This window comes from Gigantopelta aegis, chromosome 15 (genome assembly GCF_016097555.1).
Source record: "Gigantopelta aegis isolate Gae_Host chromosome 15, Gae_host_genome, whole genome shotgun sequence".
Lineage (NCBI taxonomy): Eukaryota > Metazoa > Mollusca > Gastropoda > Neomphalida > Peltospiridae > Gigantopelta > Gigantopelta aegis.
Genome location: NC_054713.1, coordinates 40,256,212 through 40,270,626, shown reverse-complemented (window position 1 = coordinate 40,270,626; position 14,415 = coordinate 40,256,212). Strand labels below are relative to the sequence as shown.

The 14,415-nt window shown below is 35.9% G+C and overlaps 1 protein-coding gene across 7 annotated transcripts in view; it reads right to left on the bottom strand.

Annotated features, from left to right (window-relative positions):
* Nucleotides 1–13,369, bottom strand: part of LOC121389960 (chromodomain-helicase-DNA-binding protein 4-like) — a 66,100-nt gene extending 52,731 nt beyond the window's left edge. For 5 of the 7 annotated variants that reach the window (XM_041521635.1, XM_041521637.1, XM_041521631.1 and 2 more), the window contains exons 1-7: nucleotides 13,187–13,369; nucleotides 11,534–11,620; nucleotides 8,100–8,221; nucleotides 5,617–5,715; nucleotides 4,631–4,925; nucleotides 2,486–2,623; nucleotides 998–1,134 (exon numbers count right to left, since the gene is read on the bottom strand). In XM_041521635.1, coding sequence (XP_041377569.1) covers nucleotides 998–1,134; nucleotides 2,486–2,623; nucleotides 4,631–4,925; nucleotides 5,617–5,715; nucleotides 8,100–8,221; nucleotides 11,534–11,620; nucleotides 13,187–13,256 — 948 coding nt within the window. In that variant the 5' untranslated portion in view covers nucleotides 13,257–13,369. The remainder of the gene's footprint in view (nucleotides 1–997; nucleotides 1,135–2,485; nucleotides 2,624–4,630; nucleotides 4,926–5,616; nucleotides 5,716–8,099; nucleotides 8,222–11,533; nucleotides 11,621–13,186) is intronic. The other 2 variants (XM_041521633.1, XM_041521636.1) reach the window with 2 other exon arrangements.
* Between the last annotated feature and the right edge of the window lie 1,046 nt (nucleotides 13,370–14,415).

Genomic DNA, 14,415 nt, shown 5'->3' with positions numbered 1-14,415 from the left:
TTGCCAAGCTGTAATCAAATATCAGCAGATGACATAGTGTGTGTTTTCATTTCAAATAAAGGTTATTTCAATTTGACAAATGTTATTGAAAATGCTGCATTAAACTTGCTTTACGGCTAAAAGAACAAATGACCAAGTGTTAACTCATATGTAGTTCATATGACCTTCCTCTCGAATAGTGACATAATTTTTATGATTTGCTGTGTAGTTAACGTACTGAAAACATTAAAATGACATCATGTTTAAGGTGTCCTTGTTTTTGGATAAAATTTTGTATTTTGTAAGACACTTTGCAGTGCTTACATGAAAACATAAGTAGGAATAACACTTTTTACTTACCACTGGAAATACAAAAAAAAGAAGATTTTGTTTAATGACACCACTAAAGCACATTGAGTAATTAATCCTCGGCAATAGGATGTCAAACATTTGATAATTCTGACACAGAGTAAACCCGCTACATTTTCCCTAATGCAGTAGCATCTTTTAAATGCACTTTCCACAGACAGAAAAGCACGTATCACGGCCGTTGACCAGATATGGTGCACTGGTTGGAATGAAAAACCCCCACCTAATCAGTTGAATGGATCCACTGAGGTGGTTCGATCCTGTGACATTAGCACCTCAAGCGAGTACTCAACTGACCGAGGTAAATCCCACCCAGTGTTTCTATCAGACTATGGACTTGAATGAAATCACAGTTAAGAGGGTATGGGGAGTCTCCCCCAGAAAGAAAATGGGTTAAGTTTAGGGTTAGGGTTAAGAAAATCATACAGTAATGATAAAGAGTAATTAGTCTTGTCAAAAGGTTAACTTAAAAAAAGAAATCTGAAAAATATTTTGGGTGTGGCACCATACACGTTTTACCCTCTGACAGAAACACTGCGGCAGCCCTTGGGAATATAAAGTTTACAGTAAAATATCTTTAAACTGTATAGCTCTTAGTTGATAATTTTATAATACAGTTAACCATTAATGGTTTAAGAATGAAACCTACAGAGCTTGCCTTTCTTCTCCTCTTTTTCTTTGAGAGTTTAATTTTAAGAGGAGCGACCGATTTCGTCTTTGACTTGCTGCGTTTCTTAGTTTTCTCTTCACCAAAGTCATCAAAGTCTTCATCCATTTGGTCTTCAGCTTAAAAAAAGAAGAAATTCTAAATATATTTCAGGTTTTAGCTCTGGCAAAATCGACCATTATGAATTTTAGAAACAATTAGCTAATTTTATTTTAATTTCGTAAACATTTTCACTTGACTGAACAGGAAGAAGGATGGAAATATTTTATTTAACGATGCACTCAACACATTTTATTGACGGTTATATGACGTCAGACATATGGTTAAGGAACACACAGATATTAAGAGAGGAAACCCGCTGTCGCCACTTCATGGGCTACTCTTTTCGATTAGCAGCAAGGGATCTTTTATATGCACCATCCCAGACCGCGCAGCAAGCGAACGCTTTACCACTAGGCTACGTCCTGCTCCCAGGCTAACTGGAATGCATGGCTAAGTCGAGGGTTTGAGACAGTATGTGAAAAATTAGGACCTCTGAGAATAGAGATGTAGAGCATTATAAAGTAAAATATATCAGAATCACTAGCTAAATAGCAGATGAAATAATCATACACCAGACAAACACATCTAGAAATCTATTTGTCCGCCAATATTTTTACTTGTCCAAATATTTGGTTTGTTTCATTCAAGCACCAGGATGATGTTGGTGATTGCTAAAAATGAAACTGCACTGAATTTTTTAAATTTTTTGTCCACTGGACAACCACCGAGGCACATTTTGCTTGTCAGAATAGATTTTCACTTGTCGGGACAAAGGGATAAGTACTTATCTCAAACACTGATACATACATCTGTGTAAAAAAATATTTTACAGATGAATTTTTAATTTCACCTGCTATACACAGGCCACTGTAACTGGTTTCGGCAATGGCAGTTAATATGTGACCAAAAGCTCTGGGGCCCATTTCACTTAACATCGTTTACGCCTGCTACTAGCAGTTATACCGGTCGTGCATTTGCACGTGTTTGGCATCAACTACACACACAAAATTACATCATTATGGAAGCTGGAGTATTTTAAAGACAAAAGAAAATTAAATATGTGTTCTTCTAAATATACTGATGGAAAGAAATAAAGGATCACACAGATAGCAACAAGAAATAATGACTGCATCAAAACTCAATTGATATTGTCAGACGTTGACTGAGAACATATAGGCAGCACAGTTAACACTACAGACATTCAATCCCACAATACAACTTGGTATAAAATACAGACGTTATTAGGCTAGTAGTGAATTACATTTGGTCTACAATTTGATGTGTTCCCGTATTTCTTTCTATCAGTATATACTAGATGAACTATAATAGTAATAAGAATTGTGGTTTAGTTGTAGATTTACGTTTACGTCCAAAACTAGGCTCATGATGTTTTTGTGAAATTGACCCCCGACTACAACGCAATCTCACCTTCCTCCATTATGATAGTCTTCTTCTTCTTTCGGCCTCGTTTCCGATTCCTTTCCTCCGTAGCATCCTCCACAGGCTCCTCGGGCGGTGACTTCACATCGTCATCAACGCCAACATCAGCTTCAGTGTCACCATCACCTACAACAGCAGTTGAGTGTCTCCATTTATACACATGTACAATGCGTGTACAACCAAATCAAATTCTTTTTAAACAATAACAATGTGTAGCTAAAAGATTCTAATTATGCAGCAAGGTCCAACAAATCCACTAGCCCTCAGTATTGTCCCCAGAATATAAAATGGCAGTGTCAGGGTTGGGGTGCCCTGAGCTCAAAATACTTTTTATATTACATGTGGTATACAGAGTTTTATATACATATATACATAAGACAAAATATGTACACACAAATAGATATAATCCACACACTTTATGTATATTGTTGTTGTTGATATTTTATTTGTTTTTTTTGTTTTGTTGATTTTTTTAAAATTATTTTTATCTGGGGCCAAAAAAAAGAAAGGAAAAGATGTTATGTACAGAATTAATAATGATAAAAAGAAGTATTATGAAAATGTGTGTGAAGGAATAGAACGTGCGAAGAACTTAGAAGGTATTTCAGAAATAAATATATCTCAATATTTGATAGATTTAATAAGCTTTTATGTTTGAAATAATTTATACCACTGTTCTCATTTTGTCTTAAAATCTTCATAATTACCATTTTTAAATAAGATACATTTTTCAGTTTCTAACTTTTCTTTAATTATAGTTTTTAAGGCAGAGAAGTTTAATATTTGTTTTTGTATTTTCATGGAATGGTTAATGAATGTTTGGTCTGGGCTAGGAAATTATCCACTGTATTACATAGGGCAATAGTCAAAGCTTCTAATGGAACTTTCTCAAACATTTGTCAAATAATGAAGTCAGTAAAATCCACAATATTAGGGTTTAAGCTGTCGTTCGACAAATTGCCAAATGGAATTTAAAGTTGAGTTTGGCGAATATATATGATTACCAATTTGAAAAAAAAGAGACTAATTTGAAAACTGTGTATCATTTGTATGTGCATAGCTATTTAAAATAATAATTCTGTTTAGCTAATGTTACTTGAACCTGGTTTGAGATTTTTTGAACAAATTTGCCAAATTGCTATTAATTTTTGGCATCCAGATTAAACACTACAATATGCTTTCTAATAATTAATTTCACTAGCAATTTTCGTTTTCCCCCATCTTGTTTTTTTTTTTTTTTTTACAGTTTTCCAGATATATCAAGAATTCATCATTTTAAAAGTGTTAATATAAATGTATATTTGTCTGAAGTCTTCTGCGTTGCTGTTAAAAAGTTCTAATATTAATCTAAATAGCAGGGCTTCTAGAATTTTTTTTATAAAATCCACTAGCCATGGGATCAGTGATTTAAAAAAGTTACTAGCCACGATTTAATATTCACTAGCCCTATTTTACTGTAAGTTAATACAATTTTATTAAATAATAATAAAAATCGGATATGTCACCTAAAGGAATATAGAGCTTAAAAACATTCAGACTGGAGGGTGGGGACAGGATATTCATATTTACAAAATTGACTTAAATGGCAGCTGTTGACAACTTGGTTTTCACTAGCCATCGGGCATGGCAATACTAGTAGTTTTTACTAGCCATGCATGGCAATAGTAGTTATTTACTAGCCCAACATTGAATACCACTAGCTATGGGAGTGGGGCTACCATAATCTAGGAGCTCTTTTACCAGTCGGGCATGGCAATAGTAGTTATTTACTAGCCCAACATTGAATATCACTAGCCATGGGAGTGGGGCTACCATAATCTAGGAGCCCTGCAATATACATACAGTGAAACCTCTCAAAACTGGACTCTCTGTAAACCGGAATTCCCTCAGAACCGGACATTTTTCTCAGCCCCCTTTTAAATATTTGTTCAGAAGAGAACCTCTCTAAACCGGATACCTCTTAAAACCAGACGTTTTACTTGGTCCAGAGGACATCCGGTTTAGAGAAGTTTCACTGTATAAACAAGACTCGTCCCCCGATCCTTCCCACACCTAGGAACCGTGTATTTTGCATGCGTATCTTAAAGTTTCGGCCTATCTACACACCTGCTGATCAAATTTCACTATCCCTACCTTTATGCGGAGTCTCTGGAGCAGCCTGTTCAGACTGAACCGTCGATGACGGTAACGGCGTCAACAAGCCTTTGGAGTACTGAGAGATCTGTTTGGCGAACTCGCGCCACTTCGCTGCCAGCAATGTGACCATCTTGGAGACTGGTGCCTTCGGGTTCTCCTTGATCAGAATGGGCCGCACGTGCTGACTGAACAGTTTGTAGTTGATCAACGTCTTATAGTCGTCCTCTGTGTAAACTATATCCACATTCTTCAGTCCCGTACGTGTGCAAAACTCGGCAGATGTTTCCTCTCCCTGGGAAAAGGAAAACAACAAATATTAAAATGACATTAAATTTCTCTCAAGTTCAAGGGCTATAAAGCTATATATAAAATTCCAGCTCAATATCTCAAACCCTTGTGAAAAAAAAAGTCAGGAAAAGTAATTTTTACATCTCCTAAGTCCAAGGGCAATAATAACTACGGTATGTTAAAAATGGGTAAATTGTCATGAAAGTCAAACTTGATCTGTAACAGTACATGGTAAAGCTATACACAAAATGTCAGTTCAATATCTCAAGGTGGACAGACAACCGGCTTTACTACTGGGCTACGTCCCGCCCCTCGTTAAGTTTGAGTCATGAAACCAGAAAATACATATTAGACCTATCCTCGAGTTTTATTTAGGCCTAAAAAATATATATATATCTTTCAGGCTTCATCCTTGAAAACAATAGGGTAGGTAGGTAGGAACTTATTATTATTATTATTATTTTTTAAATCAAATCAAACCGAGAAACTGTAATCAGCCAAGGTGTTCAAATATAGTTTGCTGATTACCAAAAAATCAGGAATCATGATTTTTTTTTTTAATAAGTTTTTATTTTTATTATTTTTGCTTCAAAATATTTCAGGATCGCTACATAAAATTAGGGTAGGTCGGGTTTCAATCAGAAACAAACATTTTTTGTTAAACTTTAAGAAAGTAGTCAGCTGATGTTACTTACACTACTTGTAGCAGGTTTGTCAGGTTTGGGTGTTTTCTTTTTCTTATCTTTCGATGAGAACACCACCTCATCATCGGATCCTCCCTCATGGTCACTCTCCTGGAACACAGAACAAATCAACACACATTAACTACCAAAGTTTAAAATTACTGGACATTCCTGTTTATCTCAGAAATGAAAGAACACCACCTCATCATCGGATCCTCCCTCATGGTCACTCTCCTGGAACACAGAACAAATCAACACACATTAACTACCAAAGTTTAAAATTACTGGACATTCCTGTTTATCTCAGAAATGAAAGAACACCACCTCATCATCGGATCCTCCCTCATGGTCACTCTCCTGGAACACAGAACAAATCAACACACATTAACTACCAAAGTTTAAAATTACTGGACATTCCTGTTTATCTCAGAAATGAAAGAACACCACCTCATCATCGGATCCTCCCTCATGGTCACTCTCCTGGAACACAGAACAAATCAAAACACATTAACTACCAAAGTTTAAAATTACTGGACATTCCTGTTTATCTCAGAAATGAAAGAAAGAAAGAAATGTTTTATTTAACGACGCACTCAACACATTTTATTAACAGTTATATGGCGTCACGTCAGACATATGATTATGGACCACACAGATTTTGAGAGGAAACCCACTGTCGCCACTACATGGGCTATACTTTCCGATTAGCAGCAAGGGATCTTTTATTTGCGCTTCCCACAGGCAGGATAGCACAAACCATGGCCTTTGTTGAACCAGTTATGGATCACTGGTTGGTGCAAGTGGTTTACACCTACCCATTGAGCCTTGCGGAGCACTCACTCAGGGTTTGGAGTTGGTATTTGGATTAAAAATCCCATGCCTCGACTGGGATCCAAACCCAGTACCTACCAGCCTGTAGACTGATGGCCTAACCACGACACCACCGAGGCCGGTATCTCAGAAATGAGCAGCTTGACCCCCAATTTTTTCTGATTCACTTTATGGGTTAAGGTAGTACTAAACCAAATAACTTCCAGCTAGGTAAAAGTTCGAGGTGTATCCAACTTTTGATGGAGAAGTGAACATCACAAGTCCTGTGATTGGTGATAAATGTGAGTGTTGGTTGTAAAAAAAAAATTAGTTTCATCTTGGCAAAAAATGTATGCAATTTTATTTCATCTAGTACCACTGTGTACTAAAGTACTAAAATGTTGTACGGAACTAGGGTAGTCATAGATGTTACCAGGTGTCTCAGAAATGAGCAGCTTGACCCCCATGTTTTTCTGATTCACTTTACGGGTGAGGGGTGGTAGTATTTATATCTGTGGCGTTTATGTCGATTGATACGCTGCAGATATGAGTTTTAGCCACATATGTTACTATTGTCGTCTAAGGGATTTGATAGTGTACACCCTTAACGACAAAGTTTAAAATTACGTGACATTCCTGTTTAACTTTAACTAAGAAAAAAAAGTTTAGCAATTTTGTAAATGTGCTAAAATGAAAGAAAACTTTTGACTTATAAAGAAAAACCAGACACGTAATTGATATACAATGTATTAATCTTCAGTGTAAGTATCAGGTGATGTTACAAAATGAAATGACTTTTGATATACAATGTATTAATCTTCAGTGTAAGTATCAGGTGATGTTACAAAATGAAATGACTTAACTCACATTATTGAATGTAGCTTGGGATTTGAAGTACAACAAAGTAGTACACAACAACTATTCAACTTTATCTTAGTAAATAATTTTCTTAAAATGTGCTGGGGGTGGCAGGGCTTCTGCCTGAGGGTACAACATATATGGCATCATACCCCAATTTTTTGACAAAATTAATTATTCTTATCATTACTGTATGATTTTCTTAACACTAACCCTAAACGTAACCCATTTCTTTCTGGGGGAGGCCCACCATACACCCTGTTGACTGTGTTTGCATTTAATTCCAAACATTACTTTCTGGCAGAAACAATGGGTGGGTATATAAATTCCCATTATAAAGCTCAAAGGTTCAGTGTGTTTAGAATCATTTATTCAACTTCATGCATCTTATTTTCAGAACAATTGTATGTACGGTCATGATTTTTAAGGCTCCCCAACTTCAACATTATCTAATATTATCTGGGGCAATAAAGTTAAAGTTTCTTTTGCTGAACGACACTAGGGCACAATGATTTATTAATCATAGGCTATTGGATGTCAAACATTTGGTAATTCTGACATATATGTCTTAGAGAGGAAACCCACTACATTTTACATTAGTAGAAAGGGATCTTTTATATGCACCATCCCACAGATAGGATAGCACATACCACAGCCTTTGATATACCAGTCGTGGTGCACTGACTTAAATGAGAAATAGCCCAATGGGTCCACCGACGGGGATCGATCATACACTGACTGTGCATCAAGCGAGCGCTTTACCACTGGGCGATGTGTCTCCCCACCCTCCCAGGGCAATAAAGATTTTTTTAAAGACTGACACTTACCTCGACATCACTGTCGGCATGTCTGCGTTTCTTCTTCTTAGGCTTTTTCTTCTTCTCGCTACCATCTTTGGCTTTTCGTTTCTTTGCCTTTTTTTCCTGTGTTCCATCCAATAGGGTATCCTCTGCAACCCATTAAAAACAATTGCTCAGTGATGACAGTAACAATAGAAATAGGAGGTAAAAATTATATCAACAAACATTCTGAGAGTACTGCTAAAGCAATACATGTCCCCTACAAGGCCCAACAAACTTTCATATCTCCTAAATTCAACGGCCCTAACTTTGAAAAGTGGGTAAATTACCACAAAACTTCAGCTTGATCTGAAAAGTATATACAAATGATAAAGCTATATACAAAATTTCATCTTGATATATCCAGGCATTGCAAAAATCCGGAAAACAAATTTTCACCTCTCTCAAGTTCAGAGGCCATAACATAACTCCATTAAAAATGGGAAAATCATTATGAAAGTTAAACTTGCTCTGTACCAATACATGATAAAGCTATAAACAAAATTTCGGCTCAGTATGTTGAGGCATGGAATTTTTTTTCTCTCCAAAAACCAAATTTCCATATCTCCTCTGTTCAAGGACCATAAACTCTGAACAATCCCCCATCAAATTCAAAGTTGATCTGTACCCAATACATAATTGTAAAAAAAAAAAATGTATTACTAGTAGTGTTGGTATAAAGTATTGGCAGTAGTTAGTGCTAATAGTAGAGTGCTGGACTCTCGTACTAAGAGTCCGTGGTTCAAATCCACTCAGTGGAGTTTAATATATCTCTTTCATGCATAGATTACAAACAATAAACACTGCTAATGTATTATATGTACAAAATTTCAAGCACAATTTTCCAGTGAAATTCACGCGAGTGAAAACATGCAGTGATGAATAAAACACATGACGGGCAAACTATTCATGATGCAACTTGTTTCTTCTTCTTTTTTTTTCATTGTTCTACCCAGGGCTCGAAATAGGAAGTAAAATATGGCATGATGTCAGGGTTTCTGCCAGAGGGTAAAATGGTTATGGCACTATATCCAAATCGTTTTGCAGTTGTTGGTTTTTTTAAAGTTGATCTTTTGACAAAATTAATTACTCTTATCATTACTGTATGATTTGCTTAACCCTAAAGCTAACCCATTTTCTTTGTGGGGGAGGCCCCCATACCCCCATGTTGACAGTGGTTGCATTCAATTCCAAAACACCATATCTAAAAATTTCGTTCTGGCAGAAACACTGGATGTTATTATTTTTTTAAAAGCACTTGTTGAGGCCAATAGAAATATGGCCTGCTAAGAAAAAATATGGCCTGCTGAAAATAACACAGCACAGGAGGAGTGGAGCATTTGGGATGGTGTGTAGCAGGGTTTCTGCCAGAGGGTAACAGTGTTTCTGCCAGAGGGTAACAGTGTTTCTGCCAAAAAGAAATTTTTGGGTATTGCACTATAGAATTGAATGCAACCACAGTCAACGGGGGTATGAGAAAGAAAATGGGTTAAGTTTAGTGGTTAGGGTTAAGAAAATCATACAGTAATGATAAAGAGTTATTATTTTTGTCAAAAGGTCAACTTAAAAAGAACAATCTACAACCAAATTTGGGTAAGGCGCCATACCTGTTTTACCCTCTGGCAGAAACCCTGGGTAAAATGGGTATGGAGCCATTCCCAAATTTCTATGCAGATGTTATTGTTTTAAGTTAACTGTTTGACACAATTAATGACCCTTTATCATTACCGTTTGAATTATTTTTTTTCCTAACTCTAACCCATTTTTTTCTGGGGGAGATCCCCATACCCCTTGTTAACTGTGGATGCATTCAGCACACATATTCTGTCCCGGACCAGACCACTGGCTATCCAGAGGCCGGGCCCAGGATAAACATGCCCGAAATCGTAGTGATATAGGGGCATGTTAAAAGGGTACTCTCTCTATGTGTCTCTCTCAGCACACATATTGTAAACATTCAACTCTATAGCGCCATACCCAAAACTTTCTTTCTGGCAGAAACCCTGACCTCTAATAGTGATACAATTGCCAGTCTTCGCCAGAAAAGGCAAGTGATCACTCCCACTCCCCTCAACACTCACTTCGAAGGTTTTAATAGAACTTCAAACTGATCACCTTTCAATAAAAAATATTTAAAGTCGCAGGCCCAAGTTTGAACCTGTGGAAACTAGAAACTTAAGCTTGGTTACCAGCAGTGTTTGAAATAAGCACATGTCTGCTTGTCGCAACAAGTAAAAATCTATACGTTCAAGCAAAATGTGCTTCGGTAGTTGTCCAGTGGACAAGTAATTTTTTTTAGTGCAGTTTTGTTTTCAGCAATTACAAACATCATCCTGGCACTTGAATAAAACAATCTGTTTATTTGGAAAAGTGAAAATATTGGTGGACAAATAGATTTCTAGATGTATTTGTCCAGTGGACTAGTAACATTTTTGCTTATTTCTGTAAGAGATCAGGGTAATCTACAAATCTATATAAGACATTTGAATAAAGATGCAATAGAGCGAAACAAGAGTCTGATGTTGAAATGGGGAAATTCTCTCTTAAACATATACTACAGCTGGTCTCCATAACCGTTACTTCTCAGATTACATTTCAAACACCAGAATGATTATAAATGTATTTCAGTTGTACAAAAATTCATAAACTAAACAATAAAATACAAATAATGTCTGATATAAATTATCAAAAATATGTCATAGTATTTAAAAACTAGGATCTGTCACTTGAATGCATTTTTTTCTCAAATTCAAGTGATTGCTCGCCTGGCATCATTTACTATACAAAGACTGACTGATGTATAAGCACAGATGACAAATACTGATCAGGGCTTTAGATCTCAAAGATTTGGGCACAATGGGCACTTTTGCAAGGGTGGCGCAGATGGTACGGCCATGTTCAAGGAGGTACGGCAAGGCCATATCACATTTTTGTTCTTGTTTGTGTTATATTTGTTGTATCTGTGAGAATGTCCTTCACAGGTAATTTGAAAGGAGAGTCTAGCAACCTCGAGCCGTACCACTATTTATTTTACACTGTGCCGCCCCTATTTTGTATTTTGTGAGCGCAGAAAGGTTGCTTTAGTTCAGTACTGTCATTAACAGCTGCTGTAGAGTTATCAATATTCACAAATGCATTTCAAGTTATTTAATGTAATTAAACTTTTAAACATTTCAGTGGTTTTGAGGTGAAATATTTTTAGGTCAGCATGTTTGTAGTTAATTTGGGCGCGATTACTTTGGGCATCTGTATTTTGGGCACACCGTTTATCGCCTCAACATTTGATGCAATCTAAAGCCCTGAATGTTGTTAATGCACTACATGAAATGCCAAGCACATTTTCCCCAATGACATGATTCACATTCCTCGATGAAAGCATGCAATGCATGAGCCAAACACATCATGCCGAGCAAGCTACTCACGATACAGCTTGTGGCCATCTCTCGGCTCTTCCTGCGGAGGAAGTGACGAAGCAGGCAGACCACTCCTAGCGGGCAGATAATCCACCTCTGAAAGTTAGTAGTAAGCAAGTTAATATTTAGCTTATTAACTAGTTCCGAGTTCCAATACAGTGTTCGACAAATGTTTTTAAAAAAAGTCACTAGCCCTCACAGCAGCATGTATTATAATAAAACAGTTGATAATTTCCACTAACCCAGACCGAGGGCTAGTGAATTTGTTGAACCCTGCCCAATATCAGGGCTCACCATGTACACTGCAAAATTAGCCTAGTGCTAATTTTTATATTTAAAGTGGCTACAACATTTAGTATGAGAGTATGACACTATGAAAAAAGGTAATTATTGTATCCTGGTAACAGATAGAGCATTTAAGCTTTTAAACTCAGACATTTACAAATACAATACAAATGAAAGATATGTTTCGTTTTACTTAAACAGCTGTGTATATCTAATAATTTATGATAAAAAAGATGCTATCACATGTTCTGCATTTATGTTCAGTTGACTGTGCCAAAGAAAACACCCTTCAACTGGAGTTTATTTTTTAAGCAAAGAAATTAAGACACAAACTCAACCATGTCTAGTTAATTTCTATTCAATTGCACCCACAAATATTTGTTACACACCATACCATGCATATAATATATACATGATGATGTTTTGTGTTTTTATTTACCTCTATTTTACAAGAGTAATTCAGAAAATTTATGTTCAATATTGTTCATTTGGCAGTGATTTGCAAACATTTAGAATTTTGAATATTTATATACTTTGAAATTAAAAAAAAAGAAAGATTGGTCAATATTATGAATATAGATGTAAAACTGAACTTTTTTTTTAAAGGCACATTGATTTTATCAATCACAACCATAAAAATCAACATCATGAACATCATCATGCAATGGATAATCATGATGGATATTTTATGGGTGGTAAAACCCAGATGACCCAGAAAACTGTTAAAAAAAATTCTCGATTCAGAATAGAAATATGTCAAACCAAAAAAAAAATCAAGCTATATCTAGTTAAAATCTTCCTAATTTTATTTGAAACAGATACAAAGTGTCATTCACGTTTACACATGCATCTGTTTGGCAGTAGCTTAACCGGACCCATTTCTGTTTACCCACGTGTTTCGTTTTTGAGGTCACAACAACACAACTTCCGGTAATGCGCATTGCAGAAAATACTAGTCCAGATATTTATCCAGATATTAAGCCGGCCTTTGTGTGATTGACAAAATTTGATTAATATACCAAAATGATTTTAAATTACATATTATTTATGACCACCATGTCATTCTGTATCATTTAAATTACATCTATGTCGAGATCAAACGGGAAAATCCCACATCTAAACCGGGAAATGTCCTATTTACCAAACCGTATGCAAATGAAGAAACGTAATGTTCTGAGGGGGATTCCATTGAACGAAAAAAACACAAGAACTTTTAACCGAAAACAGCATTAAAATGACGCTGATACGATAACATTAAATAAATGAATGCTTTATCCTGCAGTACGCATCTGTAATAAGCATTTATACAATAATACGTTATTTATTTACTCTAAATTCTAATTACAATGACAAGCTAATTAACACAATTGTCTGCACCTTCGGCGTCGTCGAATTCAAGTCCACTTTCGTCCCCCTCTTCGTCTTTTCGTACCCCACCTGCCATCATTGGTAAGTGAGGAACCACTGCTGCAACACTGACAACAAACTGTGTGTATTTGTTACTGAGAATTATCAACAAAAAGAAAAGCAGGTGCTATGGGTGCTCCAACTTCCTGACCCCCTTCGATAGATAAGGCGCAAAGGGTGAAGTGATCATGCGCAGTCTGACGTCAACGATTGTTTTTCCATCCCATAATAGTCTGTCTCGACATCCCATAATAGTCATAGTGTCGTGTATTATTTGTTTAAAATGTCATATTTTATTTCACTAAAATGCATATTGCATAATTAATTAACCCTACTTAGGCCTATTGATTAAATGTAGGCCTAATCAGATAATTATTTTTAGTTGTGTAATATATAAACTCGTATTACACACATTAAATAAACATAAATGTATAGGTGATACGCAATATATTATTTTTAATTTATTATTTTCGTTTTAAAAATTCAAAAGCTAAACACTAACTCAATGTAATTTGTAAATAAATTATAGTAATCAGCGAGTACTAGGAAATGTGAAAATACACTAATTCGTTACACACACACACACACACACACACACACACACACACACACACACACATATATATATATATATATATATATATATATATATATATGTGTGTGTGTGTGTGTGTGTGTATATATATATATATATATGCATTGGTCACGGTGGTTTGACCATGGGGCGGGGTCACTGGCATTTTAACTCCGACGCTAAGATGGCCAGAACATGCCCCCCCCCCCCCCACCACCACCACCACCACCATTTTGAAAGACGAATTAATAATTGATTAATATATTATAATTTAAATAGCTGTGGTATGATTTCTGAATGTAATAACGAATGTTTGACTGGACATGTAATACATGTTTGTGTCTCTTTTTGCATCACTATTTAAATTTCTTTTTTAATACTATTTTGTGTACACTGTCTATCTTCTTTGTTCAACTCAACTTTTTTTTTTTAAATGAAACTCTGAATACGCCTTTATCTAACGTAATCGCCACCTATATTTTATATATATTTAGAAGCTAGGCCTCTTAAGTGAACTGGTCAAAGGCTGTGACATGTATGTGTTTTCCAGTCTGTGTGAAAGATCCCTTGCTGCTAATGGAAAAATGTAACGGGGTTCCTCCGACTACGTGTCAAAAATTACCAA